The following is a 26,864-nucleotide window of genomic DNA, read 5'->3' as shown; positions in this document are numbered from 1 at the left end:
AAGCCCCCGCGCTTTTGCAGCGTAAGCAGATCACCAGGAGCGGGGCTCAGTCAGAGATGCAGGAGGTGGTCTCGAGCTCAGTTTTTTTTAAAATTTAGCGACGAAAGGGTTTCACAAACGACAGAACCATAACAGCAGGATAAACATTTGCCTTCATCTTCCCTTTCTGCCACATTGTATAAATAAAACGAACTATGTCCACTATGCCAGCAGGTATGGAGGGCCAAACAGTTGTCTGATAAGAAACACAACAAACTAAAAAAACGGTCCACACACAGATATCACTGCATATTTTCTCATAAACTAGAATCGGGTTCCTGTAGGGAGATAAATTGGATCCGTGTTTCCCAGTCTTTGCTAAGCCTGCAGTCTGAGAGAAAAGGTTATTTTTTCCATGATATAGATCTCATTCACAACATTAACCCATTGTGCCCGTGTTGGAAGTTCTTTTAGAAGCCATTTTTGTGTAATTGCTTTTTTACTAGCTGCTAGAAGAATCCCTAATATATAATCTACCCTTTCCTTCAATATCATCAAGGTCGAAATTGCCCAAGTATATATAACAGAAAATTCAAATGGTATCTTCACATTTACTAAATTATTAAGAGTTACAGATTTCCAGTACTGGTGTATTTTTGGGCATGAGCAAAATGTGTGTGAATGAGTTGCATCTTGCTCTGCACAGAATCTCCCAACATTGTGAACTACTGCCTTTTTTGGCTTGAATTTTAGGGCTGATAAAAATCCGGGTCAAATTCTCCCAACAGAACCCTCTCCAAGTCTGAGCCCTGTTGAAATCTACACATCATAATTCCACTGATCCCTAGAAATCATTGTGTTGGTTTCTGTTTCCCATCTTATTTTAATAAAGTTGAGTCTTTTTTCCATATATTCAATACTACTGTACAGCTTTGATATTCATTTTTTTCAAATGACCTTTCTGATATGTAGCTACCTTAAAGCTCAGCTTTAGATTTCTGCAGTCACTTTGTGGCGCAAGCTACCCTGCACCTGGGGTCCAGCTGTAGGAGTCTTCGCAGAAGCAGTGCTGATGTCATCAGTGCATGATGATGTCATCAGTGCATGATGTGTCAGAGAGTGTAGTCAGATCCAGACGATGTTGATGTCAGACTATAGGGTTCGGTGCCCACTGACCTCATCCTAGTGCTGTAAACTCTCTCTTGGTCTTGCTCATGTGGCTTTGACCTTTTCTAACCATTTCAAGCTTAACATCTTTCTGGGTAAGACTCTCGGTGGTTACATTTTCTATGAAACCTGATGGCGTGATCATGTTGTCACGTCTGAGAAATGCTGTCGGTTATCCTCCTATTCCCCTCCTTAACATGAGCTTGCTGTGTTTTGTTGCGGTCGGGTGTTGGAAGATTGTTATGGTCTGAAAACTTCAAAAACAAAAAGATCGCTTGGTAGTCGGTAGCTAAATTGAGCTGAGGATCTCATCACCCAGCTGTGTCTCGAGAGAACCCAGGGTATCGGCTTCTAGGGCATGGCAGGGGAGGTTGTTCCACGCTCCCCCCACCCTTTGTGTAAAGACGTGCCTCCTGTTCTGCATTTTAAATGCATGTAAAAAGGAGATGTCGAGGCACCTCCGTAGCAATCTCTGTGTGTCACTGTCCCTCACCCTGGCTGCCATCATTGCTGGGTTTCAGCCACGTAGGTGAGACACTGTTCATGCAGGACGTGAGTTCTAAATGGTATGACATCAGCAGGGATCGAAAGCACTGACCGAGAATAACCAAAACACTCTTATTTCTTCTTCTTATTTATTTGCTTAACAGGCTGTTTAGTTCAGGGCGGGATGCACAGGCAGAGAAAATACCAATCAAGGTAGTGCAATAATCATAATACAACAGTACAATTTGAATTCAATACAGGTCAGTGCAATAATATTCCAGTGGTGCAATTCTAGAACATCAAGAATAATGCAGATAAGAACAAGAGGGATGCAATTTAAATACAGATTCATACAAAACTGCATCTGTCAATGTAAACAAAAGGTATTGGCTTAATCAGGAATGAATTCCTTTGAACAGTTTCTTTTGAACTTTTGAATCTTTGAACTTTTAGGAAACTGCTTAGGTATAGCCAGGGAAGGCAAAAAAAAAAAAGATTTTTGATCCAGCAGGAATAAAAACGGGCCCAATAAAAGTGCATTTCTCCCAACTGCTACACTATATGTGTGTGTGCTGATGCATGTGGGTGTGTTCCAACCAGGCTTGGAGCCAGGATAAATAAGCTTCTATTACCAGATACAAAAAGTGTAGCAGGCACCAGACATGCAGGGTGATTTGCCAACTTTCTGCTGTTACTGTTTTACCTGCTCTGTCCTGGTTCTGAAGCTGCTAGACAACAAGACCACCCTGTGCCTGAAAATCAGAAACATCATAGCCCGAGGCAGGGAACTTTCACAGGGTTCAAAGAACTATCTCCCCATACAGTGAGACATTGATCGCCCTTTACTCATTTTATCATTAGAGAAGTACTACATAAATACTATAAAAACAAACATACCTGAGCATTTTATCAGCTTTGCTAGTCATAAAAACCCCTAGCTGTCTTCCTCTAGAGTAGGTAGGCTGCGTTGCGAAAGACCGCTGGACCCGTCAGCGTTATTACTGTAGGATGTGGTTACATCTTTCCTTTCTGACCCTCACAAGAGGAAGGATGAAGCACACAGTTTCCGCGCCTGCAGTTCAAGCTGATCAGATCGAGGGTCAGCCGGAGTGGAAAGGTTGCGTCACTGAACGGCAACGCTGCCCTCTCTGCCTTTCGGCTAGGACCACACGCCAGGCCTGGGGCACCCCCCAAGATCCTTTGACCCTTGCCCTCTGACACTTGACCTTTGACCCCCCGGAGGTCCGGTTGGAGCGACACGCAGGAAGTTGGGGGGGGTCCAAAAGGAGGAAGAGGAGGGCAAAGGCGGCGCCTCGGACTCCGGGCCGCGAAAAGGCGCCGGAGAGGCCAGGGGGTGATTTTCCGAGCCCGCCCCCCGCGCCGTTCTGGGGGGAGGGTCCGAGCGGGCCCCCTGCTCCGGCTGGGCCTCCTCGGCGTAGATCTGCAGGCAGACCACGGCGCACAGCAGCGCCAGCCAGCGCTTGGCCGCGCTGCCCGCCTCGCGCCGGGGCATGCGCTTCCTCACCTGGGGTGGGTACAGCACCCTCGGGGGGCGGCGGGCCCTGGGCCGGGGGCGCGGGGGGTCGGCCAGCAGCCTGGCGGTCGGCGTCTGTCCCGCCTGCACTCCCTGCCAGGGCCGGGGGAGGGCGTCTCGACAGCGGGCACACATGCCAGCCGCGGGCAGAGGGCCGAGCAGGGAGTCCTCCGGAGCCGGGGACGCCCGGTGGTGCCCTGTTTTCTCGTCTCTCAGGAGGCCTGCTGCTCTCGTCTGAGCCTCGGTTTTTTCTCTCCCTCTTTGGCAGCAGGCCTGTTTTCTGTCAGTATCCAAAGTGCCCTTGCCCCCTCTCTTTCCTCTGCAGCGCCTCTCCTCGGTCTCTTCCCCCTCTCGGCGTCCTGCTCTCTCTCTCTCTCTCTCTCTTTCTCGGCACCCGGTCGTTTCTCCTTCTCCAGCTTGCTCGCCTCCGCTCACACCTCTCTCCAGCCTCTGTCTCCCCCCCCCACCTGGCTCTCCTCTCGCTGGTTAAGTAGGCAACAGGCTGGGCCCTGCCCTCAGGGAGGGAGGGAGGAACACCTGAGGCCCTCCTCCCTGCTCCCCGCCTCTCACAGCAGTGTTTTTACTGCAGTCGTCCTATTAAAGAGGAGGAGAGTGGCTGGGGAGGAGTAGGAGGAGTTCAGGCACGGGGGGCTCAGCAGAGCTGAGCAGGTTACAGCAGTGACATCACACCCCCCGGGGCCGGTGACACAGCGGAGCTCGCAGCCCTGTTGGGGGGGCAGAGTGCCAGTGCCCCCCTCACCACTGCAACCCGCATCTGCGTGGTGAGCAGCTTCAGAAGCCCAGGATCAGGGGCTCAGCGGAAAACGCACGCGGAACTGGGGCGCACAGCGCACGGCAGGCCGGGACAGGGGCAGGGGTCCATTGCAAGGCTGCCCTCCGCAGTGCCCGTGTGCATTTAGCCAACGGGGGCTTCAACGGCCCTCTAGTCTGTCCATCCGGACTGGCCGCCGCCTCTCGCCCCTCGCCGAATGCCAAAGCTGCTTAAAAGAAGTTAAAACGAATAACAGTAACTATGGCGGTGATAGAAAAAACGTGTGGCTTGCCTCCCTGATCGCTGCAAAAATACCGCCCACGGGCTGGTTCGCGTCTCATAGGTCGTGCAACGTAACTCCCTGCGATTTCCCTGAGACCGAGAGGAGCGCCAGTGTCGTCTAGCGATTGGCTATTTTGTTTTTCACTAAAGGTTTCCGGAGTTCCTAATTATTCCACCGTGTACATCTAAGCTTTTAAAGATCTTGTCCTTGGTGTCTCGAATCCGGAGGAGTGCGTGTCGTGGTAACCGTTATTCTCTTGTTTGCAAAATGTGACATCCACACGTGTAGAGGAAAAAAAAAGCATCCTATACGCTTTGAAGACTTTTCTAACTCGTTCAAGCTGTGGTCTCATTCACTGAAAGTCTTTTAAAATAAGCTGGGTGAGGCTTATTTTAGCAGATAAACTTATTCAATGTAACACCCTAACGCCACATAACCTCTGTACTGTGGACAAAGTGTGTTTTTTTGGTTTTGTGTGGTTTTTTCCATCTGTATATTTGTACGTGTGTACCCCTGTTTGTTGTCTTTTCGCCTTTTGTATTTAAATATATATATTTTTTCAAATTATTTCATAGTATTTCCTGTATTTACAGTCCCCCCTTCAGAACTGATCACAGTGCGCTGTCTCGTTCCTGGAAAGCGCAGAGGGCCCAGGCGGGCACTGTCCTGATTTTACACGTCCCACCCCCCCCCCTAATCCCCCGCGGCTCGGCGACCACAAGCAGGAGGAGGAGGAGAAGGGAAACTTCAAGCCCGTGTTTCCTCCCGTGGGTTCCGAGCAGATACAGCGGCTGGCCGTGGGTCTGGACTTGCCCGAGCACTGAAAAGAAGGAGGAGAGGAGACAGCTGTCCGGACAGAAGACGTGCGTTAAAGCCTGTTACTTCGAGGGAGAGAGAAAACAGGCACGTTCATGCTTTCTGTCACTCCCGGCGCCGCCGGAGCGTTGGTGAGATCAGAGCGCCTGGACGGCCAGGGTCCAGGAAGGTGTGGGCGTGTTGGAACCCAGTGTCATTCACCCAGAAGGTGGCTGTGGTTGGACCTCCGTGACCGGAACTGACCCCTCGGCACGATCACCGCCACTGTCCCTGCCGCACCCAAGACCAGTGTTCCCTCTTCGTTCAGAATGGCCGGTGTGCGCCAAAATGTCAAGTTCCCCCCCTCCAGTGACATAAACATGGGTGTTTTACACACACTGAGCGTGCGTGTGTGTGTAAAGTTCTTAAACCTGACATTATTTTTTGTGAATATAGTCACTCTTACAGAAGCACAAAGATCCAAAAGCAGCGACTCGACGAGCCCGGGCGTAGAGACCCGAGTGCGGAGCGAGCAGGAGCGATGAGCTGTGAGACTACGAGAGCATAGATATCGATGATCGAGTAGCGATAATAATAATAATAATAATAATAATAATAATAATAATAATAATGCCCACAGCCGGGTTGGACCTCTCGCAGTCATTCCCATTTGGTCAATTTAGCATTTTCCAATGGACGACCGGCTTTGTTTTATTATCATATTTTTTTTTTATTAATTTTTTGGTGCGCCGTTCAGTTTCCTCCGTGCGCCGATTTCATACCCAGTGAGCTTAGAGGGAGCGTTGCCCGCCAGGAGGCACAGACTGCTCCCACTTCATTTATTAGAAGGAACAAAAAACACGTTTATTTTTTTTTTATTCCGTTGCCTATGGGATAAACAGGCGATGCTTTCAGCGCCTCTGGATGGGTGTTGCTCTCGGTTGACATTCCTTTCCTAAATATATATCGAGTTTCTTTGACAACCCTTCCATTCCCTCCAAATATTGACGGTAATCTGAGCAGCACGGAGGGGCTCCCGGCCGGATATCGATCCCGCAGGCTCGAGCACCGGCAGTAACATCCGTGAGGATTCAGCCCCCGATGGCTCTCGATTCCTCGCTACCGTACAGCTGTCGGGTCCTAGATTCGAGTCTGAACTGGAGCACCATTCAGATCAGATAAAAAATAACATCACTTTATCGGCCAGATACAATTTCTCGCATTAGGAATGTGTCTTTTCGCAGACCCCAGCTTGCTCTCCATGAGACACACAGACAGGGAGAGAAGCTGGGGTCAGAGCGCAGGGTCAGCCGTTTATACGGCCTTGCTCAGGGGCCCAACGGAGTAGGATTCCTCTGCCGGCTGTGGGATTTGAACCGGCAACCTCCCAGCCACAGGCGCAGATCCTGAGCCACAGAGCCCATTCCGCGTGGAGTCTGCGTGTTCTTCTCAGCATTCCGAAAAGACGGGCCGACTCCTTCATTCCGATTCGGATGTTTTACGGTCCGAAGAGCTGCATTGGCCTGGCTGAATATTGACAGTTTTGCCCAAACCCACCTGATGAACAGAACACGTACAGACATTTTTTTTTTTTAAAAAGAACACATCAGTGGACGTTTCCAGGCACCGCCTAAATCAAACACTATGAACTGAGAGGCTCACTCTCTGTCCCTCAGGCTGAGACAGTCCCATCACACACTGGGCCGCAGCCCTGCTGAGTTCTCTCCCCCGGCAGAACTGGAAGCTGATCGGAGTCTGGCCGCTGTCTCTAGGATGAGCTCCGGGTTCTGTGTTCCTCACCAGGAGTGCGTGACAACAGGTGGATGGGTGGATGACACAAGCCTTACACATCAACCAGAAGCCACTGCTAGGGCTCTGTGTAGGGTTTTGTAGGATTTTGCCTTTCGGATGAATCAGTTCCGCTTGCTCCCGGATCTGCTTCCTTGCAAAGACTGTAATGGATGAGGCCAGCTGGGAAAAAGAGGCTCTTATCTCCCTTTCTTGGAGTGACACAGCCCGATACACAAATCCGGAACCGAACACACCAAGACACACACAGCATCTGGGCTGCCGGCTCAATATTTACAGAAACACCCCCAAACCGGGCCTCCTAAACTCATGCTTACCCCTTCCCACCCACATTAGGGAGCAGCCAGATCACCCTGCAGCTCACCGCTGGCAGCCCCACTGGAGCTCAGCAGGTGGGAGCCTGGTCAGTACCTGGGTGGGAGACCTCCTGGGAAAAACTGAGGCTGCTGCTGGAAAAGGCGTTAGTGGGGCCAGTAGGGGGCGCTCACCCTGCGGTCTGTGTGGGTCCTAATGCCCCAGTGTAGTGACGGGGACGCTATACTGTAAACAGGCGCCGTCCTTTGGATGAGACGTAAAACCGAGGTCCTGGCTCTCTGTGGTCATTAAAAATCCCAGGGTGTTTCTCGAGAAGAGTAGGGGTGTTACCCCGAAGTTTGTTTGTACATTGTCTTGATGCACTGTTTGCACTTAGTTTTGTTTTTTACACTTGTTTTACAATCGAGAGACTTTCTGTAAGTAAGAATTCCATTTTACCAGTACCGGTTACATATGGCAATAAAGTTCAAGTTCAAGTTCAAGTCCTGGCCAGATTTTCCCCCTGGCCTTTACCAGTCATGGCCGCCTAATACTCCCCCTCTCTGAACTGGCTCCATCACTCTGCTCTCCTCCCCACTGAGAGCTGGTGTGTGGGGAGCGGACTGGCGCATCATCCAGGTGGGGCTGCACACTGGTGGTGGTGGAGGGGATCCCCACGACCTGTAAAGAGCCCTGAGGGGGGTGTCCAGAAAAGTGCTTAATGTTAAACATTAAAACAGGTGGGTCCTGGGAGATACTGCTACCCTACCCCGCCACACCCCTTGTGCATTGAACTGGGCCGGAGACAAAGGATTAAAGAACGGAACTGGAAGTGTCTGATCTGCCCAGATCTGGGCCTTTTCAACCCCATCTGAGTCAGCGGCAGAGCCATGTGACTCCAGGGACCTGAGACGAGGCCCTTTCAAGTTTTGGTCCTTTTGTTTTCCCCTGGAATGTGGGAGGAGACATGCCTCTGAACCTGGGCCTAAAAATATCCACCTTCGATAATTGCAAGAGCTGCCCTGTGGGCAACAGGGGGTGTGGAGGCCTGCGCTAAGATAAGCCGGCGGTTCTTAAACAGACGGCTGCGTGTCTCTGAAGGAAAACGCGCTGAGTCACAGCACGGCAACAGGCACCACACTGACCACACACTCTGCCTTAGATAATCAGTGTTTGCCAAACACAGCCCTCCCTGTGCTCCCTCCCAGAGCTGCTCAAAACCGCGGCTGAGTGGGTCTTTTTCCAGCCCTCGTGCGTTCCTCCTCCGGTACACGTGCGCCCGACGCATATAGCGCCCTTCCTGCGGCGTTGCGCAAGGCTTTTCACAAACAACGGCGCGGCTTTGTTTCTTTAGTCCCTGTGCGTAGAAACGCATCGCCCTTGGAGTGCGTCACCGCTGTCGCGGAAGGAGATGCTGAGTGCTCCTTTGATGCCTGAAAGGTCAGAAACGATCCCGTGCGAAAGCCCCTGTTTGGGGACCTGCGTAGGTTCCAGAGGCTGTGAATGAAAGTAATTCGTCTATCTGCTTTAACCCATTCAGGGGCGTAGGGGAGCCTGTCCCAGCAAGCCGTGGGTGCAAGGCAGGCTACGCCCTGGACAGGACACCAGCCTGTCGCGTGACCGTCGCTCCACCCCGCCGCACCTGGGTGCGCGAGCCCCGGGTCTCCGGCGTAACGCAACAGGGAACCAGCTGAGCGAGCTCAAGGAGAACTCCCCCAGCCCAGGCGACGACGTCACTGCAGGCCGACACACACACACCCCAGAGCAGGTTTTCTCTGAAGCCAGTTAACCTAACAGGATGTCTTTGGACGGTGGGAGAATCTGGAGGAAACCCTCACAAATGGGGGGGGGAACGTGCAAACTCCATGCCGATTGTACGCCGGGACCCCAGAATAAAGCCCTATCTGCCACCAAGCTGTAATTCAGTTCCATGTTATCTTCTCTTTGCCCTGACATGGCAATGTGGGGTGATCTAAAGTTATAAAAACAAAATTAGAAGCAAAACATGAACAGAATTCAGACTTGACTCTCAAGCTATTTCCCTGCATACATTCCCTACATTGTCTTCGTGTTTACACAAGAGGGAGCTGTGATCACAAATGTTTATTACAGTCAATCCGCGCTGATGTGTATACGGTGTGTTGACGTGCAGTATATACACATTTACTGCCCGCATGTATTGCATTGTATAAATCTATGGGATGGCCTCCTGACACTTGTGAGCATTCAGAACGTTTGTGATGTATGAAGTTTGGAGCGCAGATCTTTTGCGCAGCTAAAATAACGATGGGAAGGGGGTTTTGTTTTCAGAAGCCGATCAAGATGGCCGTCTTCAAGGGGTGTACAGAAAGAGCTCAGAGAGTCTGTTGTGAAACGTTACGAGCAGGGATGCTAGTGAGAAGTCGTGTTCGCAGGAAGAGTGATATCCGAGAGACATCACCACTTTTATGCACCTGACGTGGCGCTGTAGTTCTTCAGACTCTGCTGTCTGAGCTGAATCTGTGTGATTTCTACTTTTGGGGTACCTGTGCACCCAGAATTCCTGGCTAATTCCTGTGCCCACTGGCATGTGGACTGTGATCGATTGTAAAGGAGAGCATCTTGTCTGTGTTTTGAATGATGATTTTCCAGTTATTATGGGCTTTACGAATTGGGAGTGTCTTAAATGATTATAGTATTAGAAACATGTGCGATGCTCCGATAACTAGCAGGCTCGCCTTGTGTGTTGTGAATGGAGCACTTTCAGGAGGCAGGGAGACCACAGGCAGCTGAGGGGGAGAGGTTGTCTGAGGTACGGTCATCCTCGTTTCCCCATCCCGAATGTTTCAATCCGATCTGAGTCAGCGGGAGAGCGCTAAAAGTTGCAGATAGATTAAAGAAGGTGTCCGCAGTTGTCGGCATTAACAGCAAAACTCCTGCATCCCCTGGTTTAAATATTCCCATTTATAGAAAACCTGGTAATGGCACGTTCCACCCAGTCCAGAGGTGGGTGGACGACTCGGAAACAGCCGGTCGAACTTGGTCGGCGTGGCTTTAGGAGGGCACACAAGGGGGAACCTAGGAGAAGCCAGCATGGAAGGAGAGCATGCAAACTCCCCACAGACAGGCGCCGGCCACCTGGCCTGAGATGAGTGAGGCACGCACGCTAACCTGCAGTTGTGCAAACTCAGAGACAGACATCAGACACCAGGCCCAGGAGCCGCGAGGCAGTGCCGACTTGCACAAGTAATGCACCGTGTTTCACCACACTCCTCTTACTCATCTTACTCCTACTCTAACCCTTCCTTACTCTTACTCCTCTTACAGAGCAGAACACATGGGGAGGAAGCTGGTTTCCACACACCCTCTCCACCTTCACCCTGAGACCCAGTGTGTGTTCTGTGTGGGTTTTTTCTATGTTCCACACTGCTGACCCTTGATTGTTCTCCCTTCCCCATTGGCCAACCATCACACCACTGTTTCAATATGATGTCATCATCAATCAGCCCTCAGCCAATCAGAACACATTTTATTCACTATATAACATGGAGGTTTTCAGCAAAGAGAGGCCTTTTGTTTGACTTTGCTCCTGGTTATTGCTTTGGCTTCATTTGTTGGTTTGTTTTTTTTTGTACTTTTGTTTGCGTGTTCATCCTTGTTTTGTCATTACCTTGCCCCAGTGTTACATGTTCAACTTTTGTGTTCTTTTGTACCCTGCTCCTGTTGATAACTCTTGTTTTCCCTTATTTGCATTCCTGGTTCACTTGTTTTTGTGTGAACTTTTGTATATAAGGTTAGTTTAGGTTGTTGGGTACACTTTACACACTTAGTTGATTTTGTATTAGTACACTAGGTTAGTACAGGTGAGTGCCATTTGTCTTGTATGGTTTTGGGTAGTCAGTGCAGGTTAGCTAGGGTGTTGAAGACGCCGAAGACCGTGTGTTTTGGGTTTTCTTTTGTAGTCAGATTAGCTTTCCCTCACTGTCTTAGCCAGCTCCATTTTGTTTATTTTCTTTCCTTTGGCACCACTCTAGTTCCTTACCTTTATCACGCTTCCTAGTCCCTCACCAGAATCCCCCTGCTTCCAAAAGAATTATCCTAAATGTAACACCCCTTTACCCCTAGATACTTGGGGTCGTAACACCCACCCACCCAGGCCAGGTGAGTTTTATTGCAATTTTTGTGCACAGGTTTTAGCGCTCGGCTTGTGCAACGGCTCACAATTTTCGGCCCTTTCGGTTCTTGCACTTTTCTCTCCGTACGGCTCCCAGCTGTGACACGTTGGCCGCCCCAGCTCACGTCCAGCTCACTTACACTTCTGCTGCCTCTTACCCACAGTGCAGCCCAGCCCTCGACACAAGATCGCATTGTCTCAGACGCGCGCCGGGGTGCGTGACGCTGCTGTGCGCTGAGCCACTGCAGAGCTCAGAGTGGGGCTTCAGAGCCTTCGTGTGGGCCAGCATATTCAACGCTCCTTCTACAGTCACGGCCTAGCAGAGCCAACACAGTGGTCACATGCATGTCAGAGTCACGTCATGGCGTCAGAGTCTCATACCGTATTTAAAGACCTCAGCACCTGGATGGCTTTTTCAAGAAGAGGTTTATTGGCCAAAGCTAAATAAATTAAAGCTCAAAGAATTCCGATCCAGTGATTAAAAAAAACAAAACATTGTTCTGCACTTTACAGAATGGCTGCTAAGTCTCTTGGCAGCTTGACTCATTGTCCTGCCTTCCCCCCCCGCACGGGAGACAAAGACCGTGCTTTAAGTCTTGCCAACACATCTCCCCTGGTGCAGTCTCTTCCCCGAGGCTCCAGTGGGTCCGCTTGCCTGCAGTTTGCCCGCCCTGCCCACCGTTGCCGGCGGCGCCCTCTTTCCCCTTCCTGTGTCAAAGGTCAAAGGGTCCACGTGCTTTGCCCTCCCCTCCCCAGGAATGCACTACAAGAGGTTGACCTTGGCCACCACCTGCTTGCAGCCGTTCATGGAGTACTCGCGGTCGCCTGCTGTGTAGTAGGAGATCTCCGCGGCCAAGCGTTCGATGTGCGAGCTGTCGGGGTAGAAACCTTCCCGGGTCATCTCGTCCAGGAAGCAAGCCATGACGTGGCTCTTCTCCAAGAGCGAGAAGGGAACGATGTCGGCCTCGGCCCACACGGAGTGGTAGTGGACCAGGTTGCCCCTCAGCTGCTTCCCCAGCTCCTGGCCGAGCTTGTGTTTGCCAAAGGAGTCGTTGCTGGAGGAGTTCTGCAGGACGAACTTGGTGATCTCCCCCTGGCCGATGTTGCTGATGAGCACGTAGATGGCGTTCAGGAACTCGTTGGTCTGGTTGGCCTGGAAGAGGCCGTGCAAGGAGTCCAGCAGCTCGCCGTGCATGAACTCCACCTCGTCGAAGATGAAGACGGGGATCTTCTCCTCCGCCTCCCCGTGGTTCACCATCTCGGCGATGCGGGTGGAGAGCTCCTGGGCGCACTGCGGGGCCTGGTCCTCTAGGGGGCAGTGGTGCAACACAAAGTACTGCAGGACAAGCTCCTCGCTAACCACTGAGCGGAAGTGCCGCGCCAATATGCGGCCCAGATGGCTCTTGCCAACGCCACTGGGGCCATTGATGGAGAGGACCAGAGGCTTATTGTGGGCGTAGGTGGAGAGATAATCCGTCAGGAGCTCCTGGATGCTCTCCATGGCTTCCCTCTGGCCGAACACCTCACGCTTCATCGTCTTCTCGAGTCCTTCCAAGTCGTACTTCTGCACGTGGTCATCCAGGTTCTCTATCGCGTTGTACACCTGGATGAAGACGATGATGCTCAGCATGAAGAGGCAGTTCTTGGCCCGGCTGCGTTCCTTGGCGGGGAGGTACTTCCTGCTGTCGTTCGGGAACAGGACGCGGGACTTCCTCTTCTTCTTCCTCTTGCGGAGGAGGCTGGGGCTGAGGGAGGCGCGGTCGAAGGTGAAGACCTCAGGCGCCATGGCCCGCTGGATGGGGTTGACGGAGCGGGCCGGCTCCCCGTTCATCTCCGCGCGGCGCTTCTTCATCACCTGGTACTTGCGGCGGATCCGGATCATGGCCCGCAGCTTGGAGGAGAAGTTGGAGAGGCTGTGGGCTGGGGCCTCCGTCTGGCTCTCCTCCTCCATCGGGCTCTCCGATGTGTCCACCTCAGACATCTGGGCAGATGAAAACAGGGAAGAGCGGACAGACAGGGGGTTAGCACAGGTTCCCACGTGAAGCCTCGATCCCTGGGGCCTGACTGATCCCGACAGCTATCAGAAATCCGCTCTCGGAAATCTAGGATCACGTCTCTTTCCCTGCGTGTTAATTATCGCGGATATGTCCAGTGAACACCAGTGGGCTTTTAATAAGTGGGAAAACTACACCCCCCCCCCCGACCCGAGCATTCGTCTTGGGAGATGGGGGCGGCATTAAGTCAGGGATATTTGAAACTCTCCATCCAGGCCTGTGTGATTCAAACAAGTCCGGGCAAATTTGACCATTTTACCAAATTTTACCAGGTGAGGAGCCTGCATGCTCATTTTCACATAATTAATAATAATTGCTTACACTTATAGAGCACTTTTCAGAGCTCTTTACAGGTAATGGGGAATCCCACTGCCGCCACCAGTGTGCAGCTCCACCTGGATGATGCGCCAGTGGGGAGCAGAACAGAGTGATGGAGCCAGTTCAGAGATGGGGGTTATTAGGAGGTCATGATGGGTAAAGGCCAGGGGGGAAATTTGGGCAGGACACCTTGGTTACACCCCAACTCTTTTTGAGAAACGCCCTGGGATTTTTAATGACCACAGAGAACCAGGACCTCAGTTTCACATCTCATCCGAAGGATGGCGCCTGTTTACAGTATAGTGTCCCGGTCACCATACTGGGGCATTAGGACCCACATGGACCGCAGGGTGAGCGCCCCCTGCTGGCCCCACTAACACCTCTTCCAGCAGCAACCTTAGTTTTTCCCAGGAGGTCACCCATCCAGGTACTGGCCAGGCTCACACCTGCTGAGCTCCAGTGGGGCTGCCAGCTGGGAGTGGCAGAGTGATATGGCTGCTGGCTATGAGCACATGCCTGTCTGACTTGCTGTTCATACAGTTGGGGATTTATGCACCGTGCTCTTTGCTCCCTGCTAAGCCTGTTCTCGCGCAGAAGACTTTGTTTCTAAAAAAGGGGTGCTGTGATCTGAAATCCGCTCTATTTCTGTTGTCAGAAAGGTTCTCAGACATCGTTGCCCAGCGCACGGGAGGAATGGACACTCCAAAGTGTAAAACCCCGCCACCCCGGCACCCATCGAAAAACAGATTTGCTGGCTTTATCAGCCAGTGGGTTGGAAATTACAGCTGATGTTGCGTGACATCTCCCAGTCCGTTTCTTCTGCAGGGTGGAAACAACGCTTAACTATTCATTTCCTTAACCACGATGTACAGAATAAATAATTAAGCCTTATTAAGCACTGGTTTTGGCAGGCAGAGGTAACTCATTCAGCAAACAGCCCTAAGGCGAGGTGGATGTTTTTGTTAACCCAAGTGGCTGCGTGCTTTAACAATAACACATCTATATGAGCCCACACCAGGCAACCGAGCTGATGATGGGCACGGGCATTGTATCCGCATGCAAATTCCCGGCTAGAGCAGGTCTATGGAAATAAGCAAGGGAGACTAATCTTGAGTTTTCCCTGCAGAGAAAAAAACTGTCCTCGTCCGAAATTTCCGGCAACTGTACCGTACTGAGTCGCGGGCTCTTTTGCATAGCAGATTGCATCCGCCTGAAGCTTGTTTGCTCTGCATTTGCTTAAAATGCATATGTGCCTCCATTGTGTTTTGACAGCTTGGATGTCTCTGGCTCTGTTGCAGGACATCCAATGCAGTGCTGCTGCAGCTGGTTCTTGGCTCCCCTCCCACTGCCCAGTCCCCTCCATCACCCCATAAACAGGATCCTCACAGAATTTCCTGTAGTTCCTGGAATTTCCGTGCAGGCTCAGTTCTGGCTCGGTCTCGCAGAGCTTTCCAGATTTCAAATACTCAAGCACGAAGGTGTCAGCTCGTGACGTTCGCCAGATTCCTGTTTTCAACAGTGACGAGCCACATTCAGTGCACCCAGGCAGGCCCAGTCATTGAAACACAAATGGATGGTTATGTGTGTAAATACAGAATACAGATACAGGGTGAGAGGACTGGCTGCGTGCAAATAAACAAAAAAAAAAGGAAAGGGGCATTTTGTGTCGTGCATGAGGTTTATTTAAATGGACCACTTTTGTCTAATAATGTCTAACATCAATAAGGAGATGTGGCCATTTGGATATAGGGTGTGTGCACGCAAATCATTGTTTTGTTGGCGAGAACTGGTAACCCATGGTGACTGCAAACAGTGTCGATAACTTTTACGCTTTCTGCTACAGATTAACGTTAACGGGTGAGAATAACTCTACCCTGCTGTACAAAAGGCGTTTTACGACTCTGTGAATAGAAGATTGTGATGGGAATTAAAACAGTTGGTATGTAATTCGGTTTTCCACTGAACTGCCTCTTATGACCGAGCTGGGTCACCGGTTTAGGCAGAGGTCAGGGGTCAGGGGTTAAGAGGTCAGGAGTTTGCAGCTCTGAGCGCTTTCTCACCCTTCAGGCCACCAGGGGCAGAAAGTCACAGGAGAGGATGCAGGGCAAATCAGGTCTGTGGGGGCAAAGCAGCAGACGAGCCCTGGAAGGACTGTCGTCCTCTCCTTGTGGACCTCCGTGGAAATACTGACCAACGAGCTGAACAGTCCTGGAAAACCACGGGGCTGAATCGGGCTTACTCAAACACTACTAGAACTAGGACATTTTTTTTTTGTGGTCGATGGATCACCAGAGGACTTTTACAGTAAACCTAGAAAGTGCTGAGTAACTGAGTTCTAAGAAACGCGCGGGGCCGCTAATTTACATAGATACACCCACGAGATAAACAACTTCTCCATTTCAAGTCAAATGTAAGAAAAATAGGGGCATTATTTCAACACGCGAGATCGGGTAACACGGCGCCTGAGTGAATCGCCCAGGTTCCGTCGAGTCGGGAAAACGCGCGGGTCCCTCCCCGCCCTGTTTCTCAAAACAACCCCCTCGCACCCCTGCCCCAAAGCCGCAGAAGAAAGTCAATTTCTGTAAACCTTAAGATACAGCACAACCGTAGAGGAAGACGTGTAACAACGACCTCTTTTTAAAGATGACCTCGAAATACCCAGGCTGGGTGAAACAAAATAGTTGCACTTATGGAAGGAGCCTGCGCTTAATTTTGCGTGGTTTAACCTTTTAAAAAAAAAGTCTCGCACCCCCAGAAAGAGCATCTCACACCCCCGGGGGGGGGGGTGTACCCCAAGTTATGAACCGCAGCTTCTAAGTGTCTGAGGTTTTAGCTCTGTCACGAGGAACACGCCTGAACCATCCCCTCCCCACACAAATAAAACGCGGTGTGGGCTAATTTCTTTTTTTGGGGGGGTGACATCTCCCCCGTCCGTTCAGGTGTCTCCATGCCCGTCTGTGGCGACAGCGTGCGAGCTCTCCCCTGGGTGGGAGAGAAGCTGCTGGCGACCTGGGCGACGCGACGTGTGTGCAGGGTGGCCGAGTCTGATGTTCGGCTGGCACGGCGGAGCGGGGCTCGGGGCAGCGCGACTCTGTGTCGCCGGTTCAGGCAAACGAGCGAAATTAGTGGTTTGTTTTTCGTTTCGTTTTCTTTTTTTCCTCCCAGCGATGAAACTGCTGCCAACGCACCTGACCTCAGGGGAAGATGTTTTAAACGTGTGCGTGTGGTGGGTGTGTGGGGGCAGCGATTATGTGAGATTATTTTAGGTGGAGCACGCGTGCTCGTAAAATCGATTAAAAGACACGGGCACAAACTGGGCCCGCGTCGCCGAGGACCCCGAGAGTTTAAGCAGAGGTTCTGCCAGATATGCTGGCATATTTTTAAACCGAAATGAGAATTTTAACTGAAAATACTTTTTACACACCTCCCTCCTGTTTTTTTTTTTGTTTGTTTTTGGAACGTCGAGTTAGATTTGATTTTCCGTGTCACTAGGTGACACACCTTTGCCTCGTCCATCGCTGGCGGAGCGAGTCCCGCTGCACCGGATATTGCGGCTCTCAAGAGCCGGGGCCGTGCACAATCTTGACCACAGCTGCTCACTTTGTTCTGTCTTTAAAGGTGGGTTCCAGGGGCGCTGGAACGAAATTATAACGGAAGGAGGCGTCAGGGTGAAACGAATGGAACTGCTTGAGTAGGGAGCTGCCTCGGCACATGCTCAGGCTGTAAAGGAACGGGTGAAGGTCTATTGCTCGCTGAAAAGAAAAGCGACACAACGTTTCGGCTGTGGAGCCTTCTTCGGGTGGCAATTGTCACTAATTGAACTGATTAACTGGGCAGTCAGCTCCAATTACACCAAGAGTTCCTGATCGAAACACGTGGTGCCGCCCAGTCACCTGAGACTGGATTTCACATGTAGTTTAATCTTGAAATGTTAGTGTGAGGCCGCAGAAGATTTACAAAGAGCCCTGCAGAGAGTTCAGCTAGCACTGCCCGTGGACACCTGTCTCCTACTGTCCACGCACTCTCAAAAAGAGGGCACCTCTGCTCAACAGCGAAGGAGGGGAAATTATTGCTCCAGCGATATTGTAAGCGTGGGCCGTGATTATCAGCGACGGCTTTTTCCGCCCTGCGGTGGCCGTTATTGAAGAGTTCGCCGGGGGCAAACGGAGAAGAAGGAAGTTTTTCACCGGAAGGTGAGCGCCAGTAACGCTGCTAAATTGATTGACTTGCATGTATTGTAAAATGCGTATCAGAGTTGTCCTGCTTAATACCACCGCAAATTGAAATCCACAAGCATCAACATGGGACAGTGCCATTCTAGGAGGTAGTAAGTTAGAGAAATTATTTGTGTTGCATGTTTTGGTTACTTTGTTTTACTCCGTAGTGCCGTGGCCACTTGTTCCGGAAGCTGTTTTACGTCATTTCCCGTTCCGGCAAAGGCGGGGAGGGAGGGAAAAAAATCAGTATGGATTCGGGCCGACCGCTGTCGGTGCCGCATCTAGCTCTGTGTCGGTTGAATGAATGAATGAATGAATGAAAACTCATTCGTTGTTGTGATGTTGCGTGAGCGTGCTTAAGCCACCGCTTGAGCAACAACATAGCACCTTGAGTGTCGAAGGTGTCGCAAGACCGTTGCGCCTACATTTACATTCCATCAGCCGTGCGCAAGAGGCGAAAATGTGAAAATGTCACAGGCTCTAGAGAGTAACACGTGGGTGTCTAGGCGTTTAAGGTGCTTTTTAAAATATTTGTGCCCTGAGGTCCGGTCTGTAACGCGTTTTTCTTTTTCTTTTAAACCACCACCAGCCCTGAATCGGTTATAAAAACACACAAGGACTTTGTTGTTTTCTGAAAGCGCTTCACATTGGAGGAGGGGGACCTGCTGGGTTGTGGCATTGGGGTGCCAGCGCAGGTCACCCCGGGTGTAGAGTTTAGGGGGGAGTGTGGCCCAGGAGGACCCCGGCCACGTGTTCGTCTTGTGTCCGAGCCGTTCTGCTGAACGGAGACCGCGAGCCCGGTGGGGAAACGTGCTTCCTGTCCCGTGAGGCTGTGTCTGCAAGGTGTAATCGTGGCGCGGCGGGGTTAACGGTGTGCGATTACCGCAGGCAGTGCGCCGCCCCCTGTGGGGTGTCAAGATCAGCTGTCCTGAGGGGCACGGAGCAGCTTCAGGGTGGCTCTTCCTGCGGGGAGCGTGAAGGCTGTTACAGCCCTGGCGCTGGGCGAGGAGGCTGGTAAGGCAACGCCCCCCCTCCCCTCGCTGGAACCTGGGACGAAAGAGGAAGCGTGTTTTTTTTTTTTTTTGCGCTTCAAGGGGACGGAGGAAGAAAAGTTTCGTCCAGGGTTGCGTTCTGACCCAGAGAGAAGCTCTGTGGCCACTGCTTCCTTCCTGGGGAGGTGCCAGGGGAAGGGGGGCTCACCCTCATGTGCTGTCTGCCCCGTTAGCAGGGGGGAGAGGGCAATGTGAGGACTCTCAAGGAGTGCTGTTGAAAATAGGGGACCAGGTGTCCCACAAACCAGGCTCTTTAAGGTTTTCCCTCCTGGGAAGGATTGTTTCTGGGTTCATCCTGAGTATGTTTTTAAGGCCATATTATCGAATGTGATAGTGGTGGAAGAGTGCTCCTTTCAGAGCGCACTCCTGGACTTAAATACCCACCTGCGGAGTAGAGGCTGGTTTGGGCAGCACTGGTGGCTTCTGTGGTTCCACAGTTCCACAGCAGGTACAGGAAAAGACACAAGGGGCCAGGGAGTCCTTAGCCTGTTTATGCCCCAGGCATGAGCAAGACCAGCAGTGTTGAGGTCCCAGAATGCTGAGAGCTTGCAGTGCATGCCCAGTCACGTCAAGCTTAAAAAAAAAAAAGCATTGTTTTGCCCTCCTGGGTCAGGTGACACCACAATGCAATGTGTGTGCTGACAGGACCATAGGCAATGAGCAAAGCACAGTGCTATCTGGGTCTGTGCCAGCCTGCAAACTGCAAAGAGCTAACCTAACCACAGGCAGAATTGCTGATGGTGGCTTTTGCTCTTCTGCAAAGCATTTTGGGCCCTAGGACTAAATGAGGGGGGGCGGAACTGCTTTCTTGGGGCCACTGCTGAAAGCAAATGGAGGTCACTCCAGCCATAAATAAACCCCCGCACGCTGCCGTTTCGCTCCTTGTGATCGGAGCACGTACTGCAGTAGATATGCGCCGCAGTCTGAGTGGTACGACCGGGCTGTCGTTACCCGAGACACAGGGTCCGTGTGAGCACCTGGGATCTCTCAGGGGGAGGGTCACCTGTGACTTGGTAGAATCTGGTTGTGCTTAAACCTCGGATTCCAAAAGCAGAGGCCGAGTTAAAGGGGATTAAAATTGCAGAAGAACACGTGAGAGGGGTGTGCTTGGCCTCATTTAGTTGCTCATTGGATAGGATATTAGAGAGTCACCTTCTCTAAACTCCTTCAAATTTAGACTCAAAACCCTCTTCTTCAGAAAAGCCTTTACTTAACTGGTTCCATTCTTCACCCCTCTGCTCTTCTTAGTACCACCTTCCACGGTCTCCTCTATTGTTATTGTTGTAATTATAATTGTGTCCTATCTTGTGAAATCTTCATAATTATTGTTGTAGTCTTCTTATTTATTGTTATTTTCATCCTGTAAAGCGCTTTGAGAAGCCACCTTTAAAGGCGCTATCTAAAATAAAGTTTATTATTATTATTATTATTATTGGGTTGCTAGTAGCTGGTATTTGTTCTCTTGGCAGCGTAAAGCCCGACGCGTTGAAGGACTGGCACCGGGCGCAAAAGAATCGACCGACCGATGGAGTGGGTCAGGGCTCGGGTTTGTGTCGTAGGGGGCAGGTGCCCGCAGGGTGGGGTGTGCCCGCCATCGCAGCTTCGGTTTAATAATAAACTTTATTTTATATAGCGCCTTTAAAAGTGGCTTCTCAAAGTGCTTTACAGGATGACAATAACAATAAATAAGAAGACTACAACAATAAATAAGATTTCACAAGACAGGACACAATTATAATTGCAACAATAACAATAGAGGAGACCATGGAAGGTGGTATTAAGAAGAGCAGAGGGGTGAAGAATGGAACCAGTTAAGCACAGGCTTTTCTGAAGAAGAAGGTTTTGAGTCTGGATTTGAAGGAGTTTAGAGAAGGTGACTCTCTAATATCCTTGGGCAAAGAGTTCCAGAGCTTGGGGGTTTAGAGTTTAGGAAGCGCCGTGCAATCGCGGCTGTTTCGAGGTGCTGTGTCGTATGTCTCGGGCCAGATGATAAAACCGCGGTGGAAGGGGCCCCCGATTCTGTAGGAACGCGCTACACAATCGTGCGCTTGAAGACTCGCAGATGTAGTGCACTTCACAGCCCCTGTCCCAGCTGTGCTCTTTTGAAGTCTGGCGCAAGCTGCAATGTGACACCAGCTCCCTGTTGCCTAAAACAGAAGTGTGTGAAGTAACCACCAAACCAGCTAAAGTCAGCCCCAGGGGGAGACGGTAGGGAAGGCCTCAAGCACATTCCTCGTGCTCCTTGATTTTCTTGAATTTTTTTTTTTAAAGTAGTTCAGGTGCAGATTTCAACAGAGCCGACATTGTAACAGTGGAAGCTGTAGGTAGGGCAGAGCTGAAAGTCTGCAGAAATAGTCAAAGATTGCATCTGAGTTAGGAGAGAGAGTCGGGGGGGGGAGATTAGGAAAAAAAATTGCGCTCTACAGTTCTGCTGGAAACACCTCTTTGCTTTCCTGCAGAGTTTGCTGCTGGCTTCCTTTTTTTTAAAAAAACAATGTGAAATATTTACTCTTGCGTTTGCAGGACGATATGCGATTTTAGCCCAGGAAAAAGAGCTGGAGGAGTATAAGCACGCGTATGTTTAGGCACGGGAAGAATTTCCTTCCTGCTGCTGACACACACACACACTAAACTGCAGGATGAACTCCTGAGGGTTTTTTATGACTGAAAGCCCCAGCTGAAGTTCTGTTTATAAAAAGGTGGAAGGGGGAACTTCTTGTGCAGACTCCTAAGGTTCAGTAAGTACTAATACAGAGCCTCTTCGCTTTGGATTAAATGCGCAGGGCAGACAAGTGACGCAAGGCTGTGAGTGATGATGGCTGACAATCTGTAAGCCATGTGTTCAGATGTCTGCGCTATAGCGTGCTTCTGGATTCCCACTCGGAAAAAGTTCTGGATGGAAAGGAGAGGGGTCAGCGATGCTGCACAATTCCTTTCATCCCCGATGTTCCTAGGTGTCAAATCGGTTCACGTGCCTCGTCAGAATCACCCTTTCCTCTCCCGCTGCCAGAAATTCTCTGCAGCTCGGGGGGGGCTTGCGCACGGTGCTCCACCTGCGTCTCTCCTTTTTAACGGGTCCCGGTTCGACATCCGAGCGCAAGGGCACTAGCGCACCAGCAGCGCCTAGCACGCTTCTGCACAACAGTGTCGCACAAGCTTGTGCCGAGACGTGGGAGAGGGGGGGTCTGTGGCGGCCGGACACTCTGCGTGCGCCGAAGAAGTGCAGAGAAAGAGGTGCTCTCCACTTCCTGGCTTCGGTGCATGCTGCTCTTGCAGAGGGGAGAGGAAGAAAGAGCAGAGGGAGATAGAGAGGAAGGGGACAAGGTGGTTGACTTACCTTGGGCTGTGGGTCAGGAGCTCCGTCAGTCCTCTGCTGTCCTCGCTGTGCGGCTCTCACTCTCCCAGCGGCTGGCCCATGGGCTCCGCAGACAATCCGAGGCAGTAGCGCAGGGGGCGGGCGCACACCAAGAGCCAGGTGTCGCCAGCGCCGCTCGGTCTCATCACAACTGCGCGGCCCCTACTCGCGCTCTCCTCTGCTATCGGCTTGCGGCACCAGCTCCTCCTCCAGCTCCACCCCCACCCCTCGGTTCTCCTCCCTCATGCAAATTCTTCGGCTTCCTTGTTTTGAGTCTCTTGCTGCGCTTCTCTCTCCTGGAAGTGGCGACCTGGCCTGGGCAGCACGGGAGTCCGGAGTCTCAACTGAAGGGCTCTCGGAGGACCTGGGAGAGAAGGGATAGGGAAAGCACCAACCGGCAAATCGGGCACGCTAGTCTTTTTCCGAGGCTGTAGATCGGTGCTCTCCCGGGGGCCGCGCGATTGGCCTGCCGGTGAGCGCTGCCGCCCCTGGGTCTGAGGTGTCTGTCTCGGTGGAGTTTGCATGTTCTCTCTGAGCGCTCATGGCGGGGGGAGGTCATCTTGGGTCCATCCGTTTCCTCCGAGCTCCCACAGACGTACGGGACAGGCTGAGTGGACTAGGTGCTTTAGCTTGGGACCAGCATTTCTGGAGGTTTTCGGAGTTTCTTTCAAGCAGCAGCAGCGCTCACATAGCTGGTAGAAGTTTTTTCTGGGCGGGGGAACTGGTCTAATTAACAGAGCTGAGCTGTAATGCAGATCCGCAGACGCCGGGCCTGCATGGGGACTATTATGGTATAACTAGCTGAAGGTGACGGAAACCTGATGCATTAAGTTTACCCTGAAGCTGAAAATACAAGAAATACAAGTGCAAGAAACAATAGGGAATAGGGGGGAATGCAGTACTATGGGAGTACCAACTATGTCAGGGTGAGATTTTATCTTGTGCATTGGGCAGTGCTGGTCTTATCAGTTCAGAGGTTGTAAGGCGGAGAGAGACACTTGTTTTACAGTCAAGAGACTTTCTGTAAGTAAGAATTCCATTGTACCAGTACCGGTTACATATGGCAATAAAGTTCAAGTTCAAGTTATGAATTCTGTCAAAGAATAAAAGCTTTGCAGATCTTTATGATGGGTCCTGGAGATCTGCAGAGAAACAAAGAGCTCAGTCACATGCTGAAAAGAAAATTTATAAAAGTTTTTTGGCAGTGCAGCCTTTCCTGGTGTAGCAGTCTAGGGATTAATAGGAATTTAGTTCCTGCCGAATTTTGTTTTAACAAAAGTGTTTCCAAGTGGAGCGTTTGTTTGGGTTCTGCCTGCTGGTTCTTTCCCCGGCCGGCGTGTTTCTGAAGCCGTCGAGTGCTGGTGCGCCCCTGTCCAGATGGGCGCAGCTGTGCGAGTGACCGCAGGCGTGCGAGCCGGCGTGCGTGTGTGGTCGGCGTCTCGTTCGCGAGTCCGGCTTGGCGGGGGCGCCGTGCGCGTTGTGCAGCGATCGACCCCCCCCCCCAGCTGCCCGAGCTCCTTCCTGCTCCGACCTTCAGGAGCGCGGTGACGTCGGGACTCGGGCGCGACGCCGGCTGTGGACCACAAAAGTGCACCGTTGGCAACAAAGTTTGCAAAATGGCAGCGCGGGCTTGCTTGCTGGAATGGTTTCTACCAATAAGAACCGAGAACAAGGGCCGCAGGATGACAACAGCTGTGCATTAATGAACTTCCCTGTTCCCTGTTCCAGCGTTCCTAATGGAAACGGAAGGGCCGTTGGCATTTTTCGGCTGTTGCCAAGGGCAGGCCGGTCCGTTTGGCGCGACGGGCACGCTGTGTGAGAGCGGAAGGGCTCAGAGTTTCCGTGTCCTAAACGCACTCTAGCTGTAAACTGCAGGCCTGTATTTACAGGCATAGTTTAGAATACCATTCTAATGACACTTGGCCTCTCCTCTATCTCCTCTTGACTGCTGCTTGCCTGGGGGCCTTTTTTCACATGGCTGCCCGCCCTGCTGACCCTACACCCTCTGCCTCAGGGCAGCAAAGCTTCAGGATTAAGGGCCAACTCACTCCAGTCCCTCCCTAAGGTTTTATTATCATAACCCCCACCCCCCCTTCACATTTCACAGTCCTGGACTGCACTGCCTTACACAACCTCCCTGCTTTCTGCTGCAGGGCCCCGTCCAACTGGACGACCTGCTGCGTTTCTCCCTTGTGTCTGTGGGGGCAGCGACTGAGCACGTCGCTCTGCGTTGCGCTGGGGGCTGCCCGTAAGAGGGGAAGATTCGAGCAGTTTGCAGAGCGAGGCTGCAGCAGCCCCCTGGTTTCACCTCGTCGGTGCCACGCTGTTGCTGATCAGGACTGACCGCGCTTCCCCACCCTTCAGCAGTGGCGTGGCTGTGCTCCCGGCTCGGACAGGTTCCGCCGAGCTCTTTGTTTGTTTTTTCCTAGCAGGGTGTCTGCTGTGTTTGCATCGCCCCTAGCCATGCCTGCAGCTGATTGCATAAGAGGTTACAAAAGAGGGGAGGGTGGGACGATCTAGGCCATTGCAAGATAGGTGGGCTGGTTTTTCGGCTTCCATCACACGGCTGTGTAGCCTGTTCCACGCTCCTGCCAACCTTTGTGCAAAGCAGTGCCTCCTGTTCTCGGATTTTAAATGCATTTTGTGTCATTTCCCCCCCCCTTGTGTCCTCTGGTTCAAGTTTCCCTGTTCGTTCTGAAGTCGTCCACTGGGTTGACTTTGTCAGCGCCTCTGTGTAGTTTATAAGTACGTTTCTAGACGCTCCACTCCAGAAAGTGCTTTACACCCTTCCACCAGTGTGCAGCCCCCACCTGGGTGATGCGCCAGTCCGCTCCCCACACACCAGCTCTCAGTGGGGAGGAGAGCAGAGTGATGGAGCCAGTTCAGAGATGGGGGTTATTTGGAGGCCATGACTGGTCAAGGCCAGGGGGGAAATTTGGCCTGGACATCAGGGTAACGCCCCTACTCTTTTTGAGAAAGGCCCTGGGATTTTTAATGACCACAGAGAGTCAGGACCTCAGTTTTACGTCCCATCCGAAGAACGGCACCTGTTTACAGTATAGTGTCACAGTCACTATGCTGGGGGCATTAGGACCAACACGGACCGCAAGGTGAGCGCCCCCTGCTGGTCCTACTAACACCTCCTCCAGCAGCAGCCTTAGCTTTCCTAGGATGCTCCCACCCAGGCACTGGCCAGGCTCACACCTGCTGAGCTCCAGTGGGGCTGCCAGCGGTGAGTTCCAGGGTGGTATGTCTGCTGTTTGATTGCTTGCGTCGGGTAGCTTTGTCGCGTTCCCTGCTTGAGAACGCTTTGCTCTCTCATGCAAGCCGTCTGTGGGCTCCTCGTGCGCCGCAGCCCGCGGTGGTGTGGGGCGGCCCAGGCCAGCTATGAGCAGCAGGTGCTCCCTGCTCATCGAGACCCATAAAACGTTGTTAAATTCTGCCAAGTTTCGGGGGAGCCAGGGGAAGAGGAGCACTTCCCTCCAGCAAAGGCTGATTCACCACTGCACCGTCCTGCAGTGACGTGGCATACTCCAGAATTGCACAACTGTCGGCGAGGAGCCAGGGCGCTAAAAATAGCCCCACAGACGCCTCTTTCGGCTTTCGGGCTCGGATCAATGCCTTCTTCCTTCACCCGTCTCTTCCTCTGCGACTTGCTTTCCTTTTCCCAAAAGAACACGTCTTCGTCTTCCTGCAGGCTAGTTGATCACAGGCCTTTTTCAATCCTGTTTAAATGCATTTTTTTGGGGGGGGGCGGGCATGTCGTGTGTTGGAGTGGACTGCGGTTTAGGAATTTGCTTCGTTCGGCCCCTCTCCCCCTCCTGTGGCGATCAAAGGACAGACTCGGCCGCAGATTAGTCGGAATTCTTTCCTGCACCAGCTGATCTGAAGCAACGGCAAGATCAAAGACGTGTTTTTTTTGTGAAAGGCGGGGGGCGGTGGGGTGTTTCTTCGGGGAGGTGTTGGGGGGAGTGGGGTTCGAGCTGATTGGGAGGGGCTGAGGCTGCAGAGGAAGGGGGTGTAAGTCTCTTCCGCTAAGGAAAATGGGACAGGTTGGAAGGACAGAGATGGCCACATCCCTGGGCTGTCCAGACATTCAGCTCCTGGAGACTGCAGCCTTACAATACTGTCAGTCGTTCAATTGCTGTGTCAGGAGTTTTTGCTGGAAGTTCCAACCGACTGGTGGGGAAGTTGGTTTAATTAAATGGAGAATTGTATCCTACAGGATACTACAACTGCACAACTTCACTAGTTTTGAACCTAGAGTGTTCTGCCTGTCACTGTGAGTGTAACTGTGTGAATTTTCCTCTCTCTCTCCCACTTTCCACTTTCCACACTTTCACCTGGGCAGGTGAAGCAGAACTCGCAGAATCACTTGGTAGCTGAGCGACTGGCAGCTGTCAGTGAAACCCAAGCGTCTGGTCTCCGGTAGTGTCAATCATCTTGATTAATCAAGATGCATCTAGTCCACTGCCTCAAAATGTGATTGTAGTGCTAATAATTATTATTAGTAGTAATGGCAGGGCAGTGCTGTGGCACAGCGCTGGGCACTGGGTTCAATTCCTGGGGTGCTGTCTGGGTGGAGTTTGCATGGTC

The 26,864-nt window shown here is 51.8% G+C and overlaps 1 protein-coding gene across 3 annotated transcripts; it reads right to left on the bottom strand.

The window, feature by feature from the left end:
* Window positions 1-11,681: 11,681 nt before the first annotated feature.
* On the bottom strand, window positions 11,682-22,440 carry LOC102697388 (torsin-4A). 3 transcript variants are annotated; one of them, XM_015366862.2, is made up of 4 exons: window positions 22,251-22,440; window positions 19,298-19,486; window positions 18,745-18,908; window positions 11,682-13,253 (listed from the first exon to the last, which is right to left on the bottom strand). In XM_015366862.2, the coding sequence occupies exon 4, from the start codon at window positions 13,251-13,253 to the stop codon at window positions 12,036-12,038; it is 1,218 nt and encodes a 405-aa protein (XP_015222348.2). In that variant the 5' UTR covers window positions 18,745-18,908; window positions 19,298-19,486; window positions 22,251-22,440; the 3' UTR covers window positions 11,682-12,035. The 3 variants fall into 3 exon arrangements, with proteins under 3 accessions (XP_015222348.2, XP_015222347.2, XP_015222346.2); XM_015366861.2 differs by lacking the exon at window positions 19,298-19,486; XM_015366860.2 differs by lacking the exons at window positions 18,745-18,908; window positions 19,298-19,486 and having other exon boundaries at window positions 22,251-22,439.
* Between the last annotated feature and the right edge of the window lie 4,424 nt (window positions 22,441-26,864).

Source organism: Lepisosteus oculatus, chromosome 24 (genome assembly GCF_040954835.1).
Source record: "Lepisosteus oculatus isolate fLepOcu1 chromosome 24, fLepOcu1.hap2, whole genome shotgun sequence".
Classification (NCBI taxonomy): Eukaryota; Metazoa; Chordata; class Actinopteri; order Semionotiformes; family Lepisosteidae; genus Lepisosteus; species Lepisosteus oculatus.
The sequence above is the reverse complement of the archived record's forward strand: the minus strand, read 5'-3'. Positions and strand labels throughout refer to the sequence as shown.

Excerpts from the sequence above, each read along its gene's own strand:
- LOC102697388 (XM_015366862.2), bottom strand. The coding sequence starts at position 13,253 with ATGTCTGAGGTGGACACATCGGAGAGCCCGATGGAGGAGGAGAGCCAG.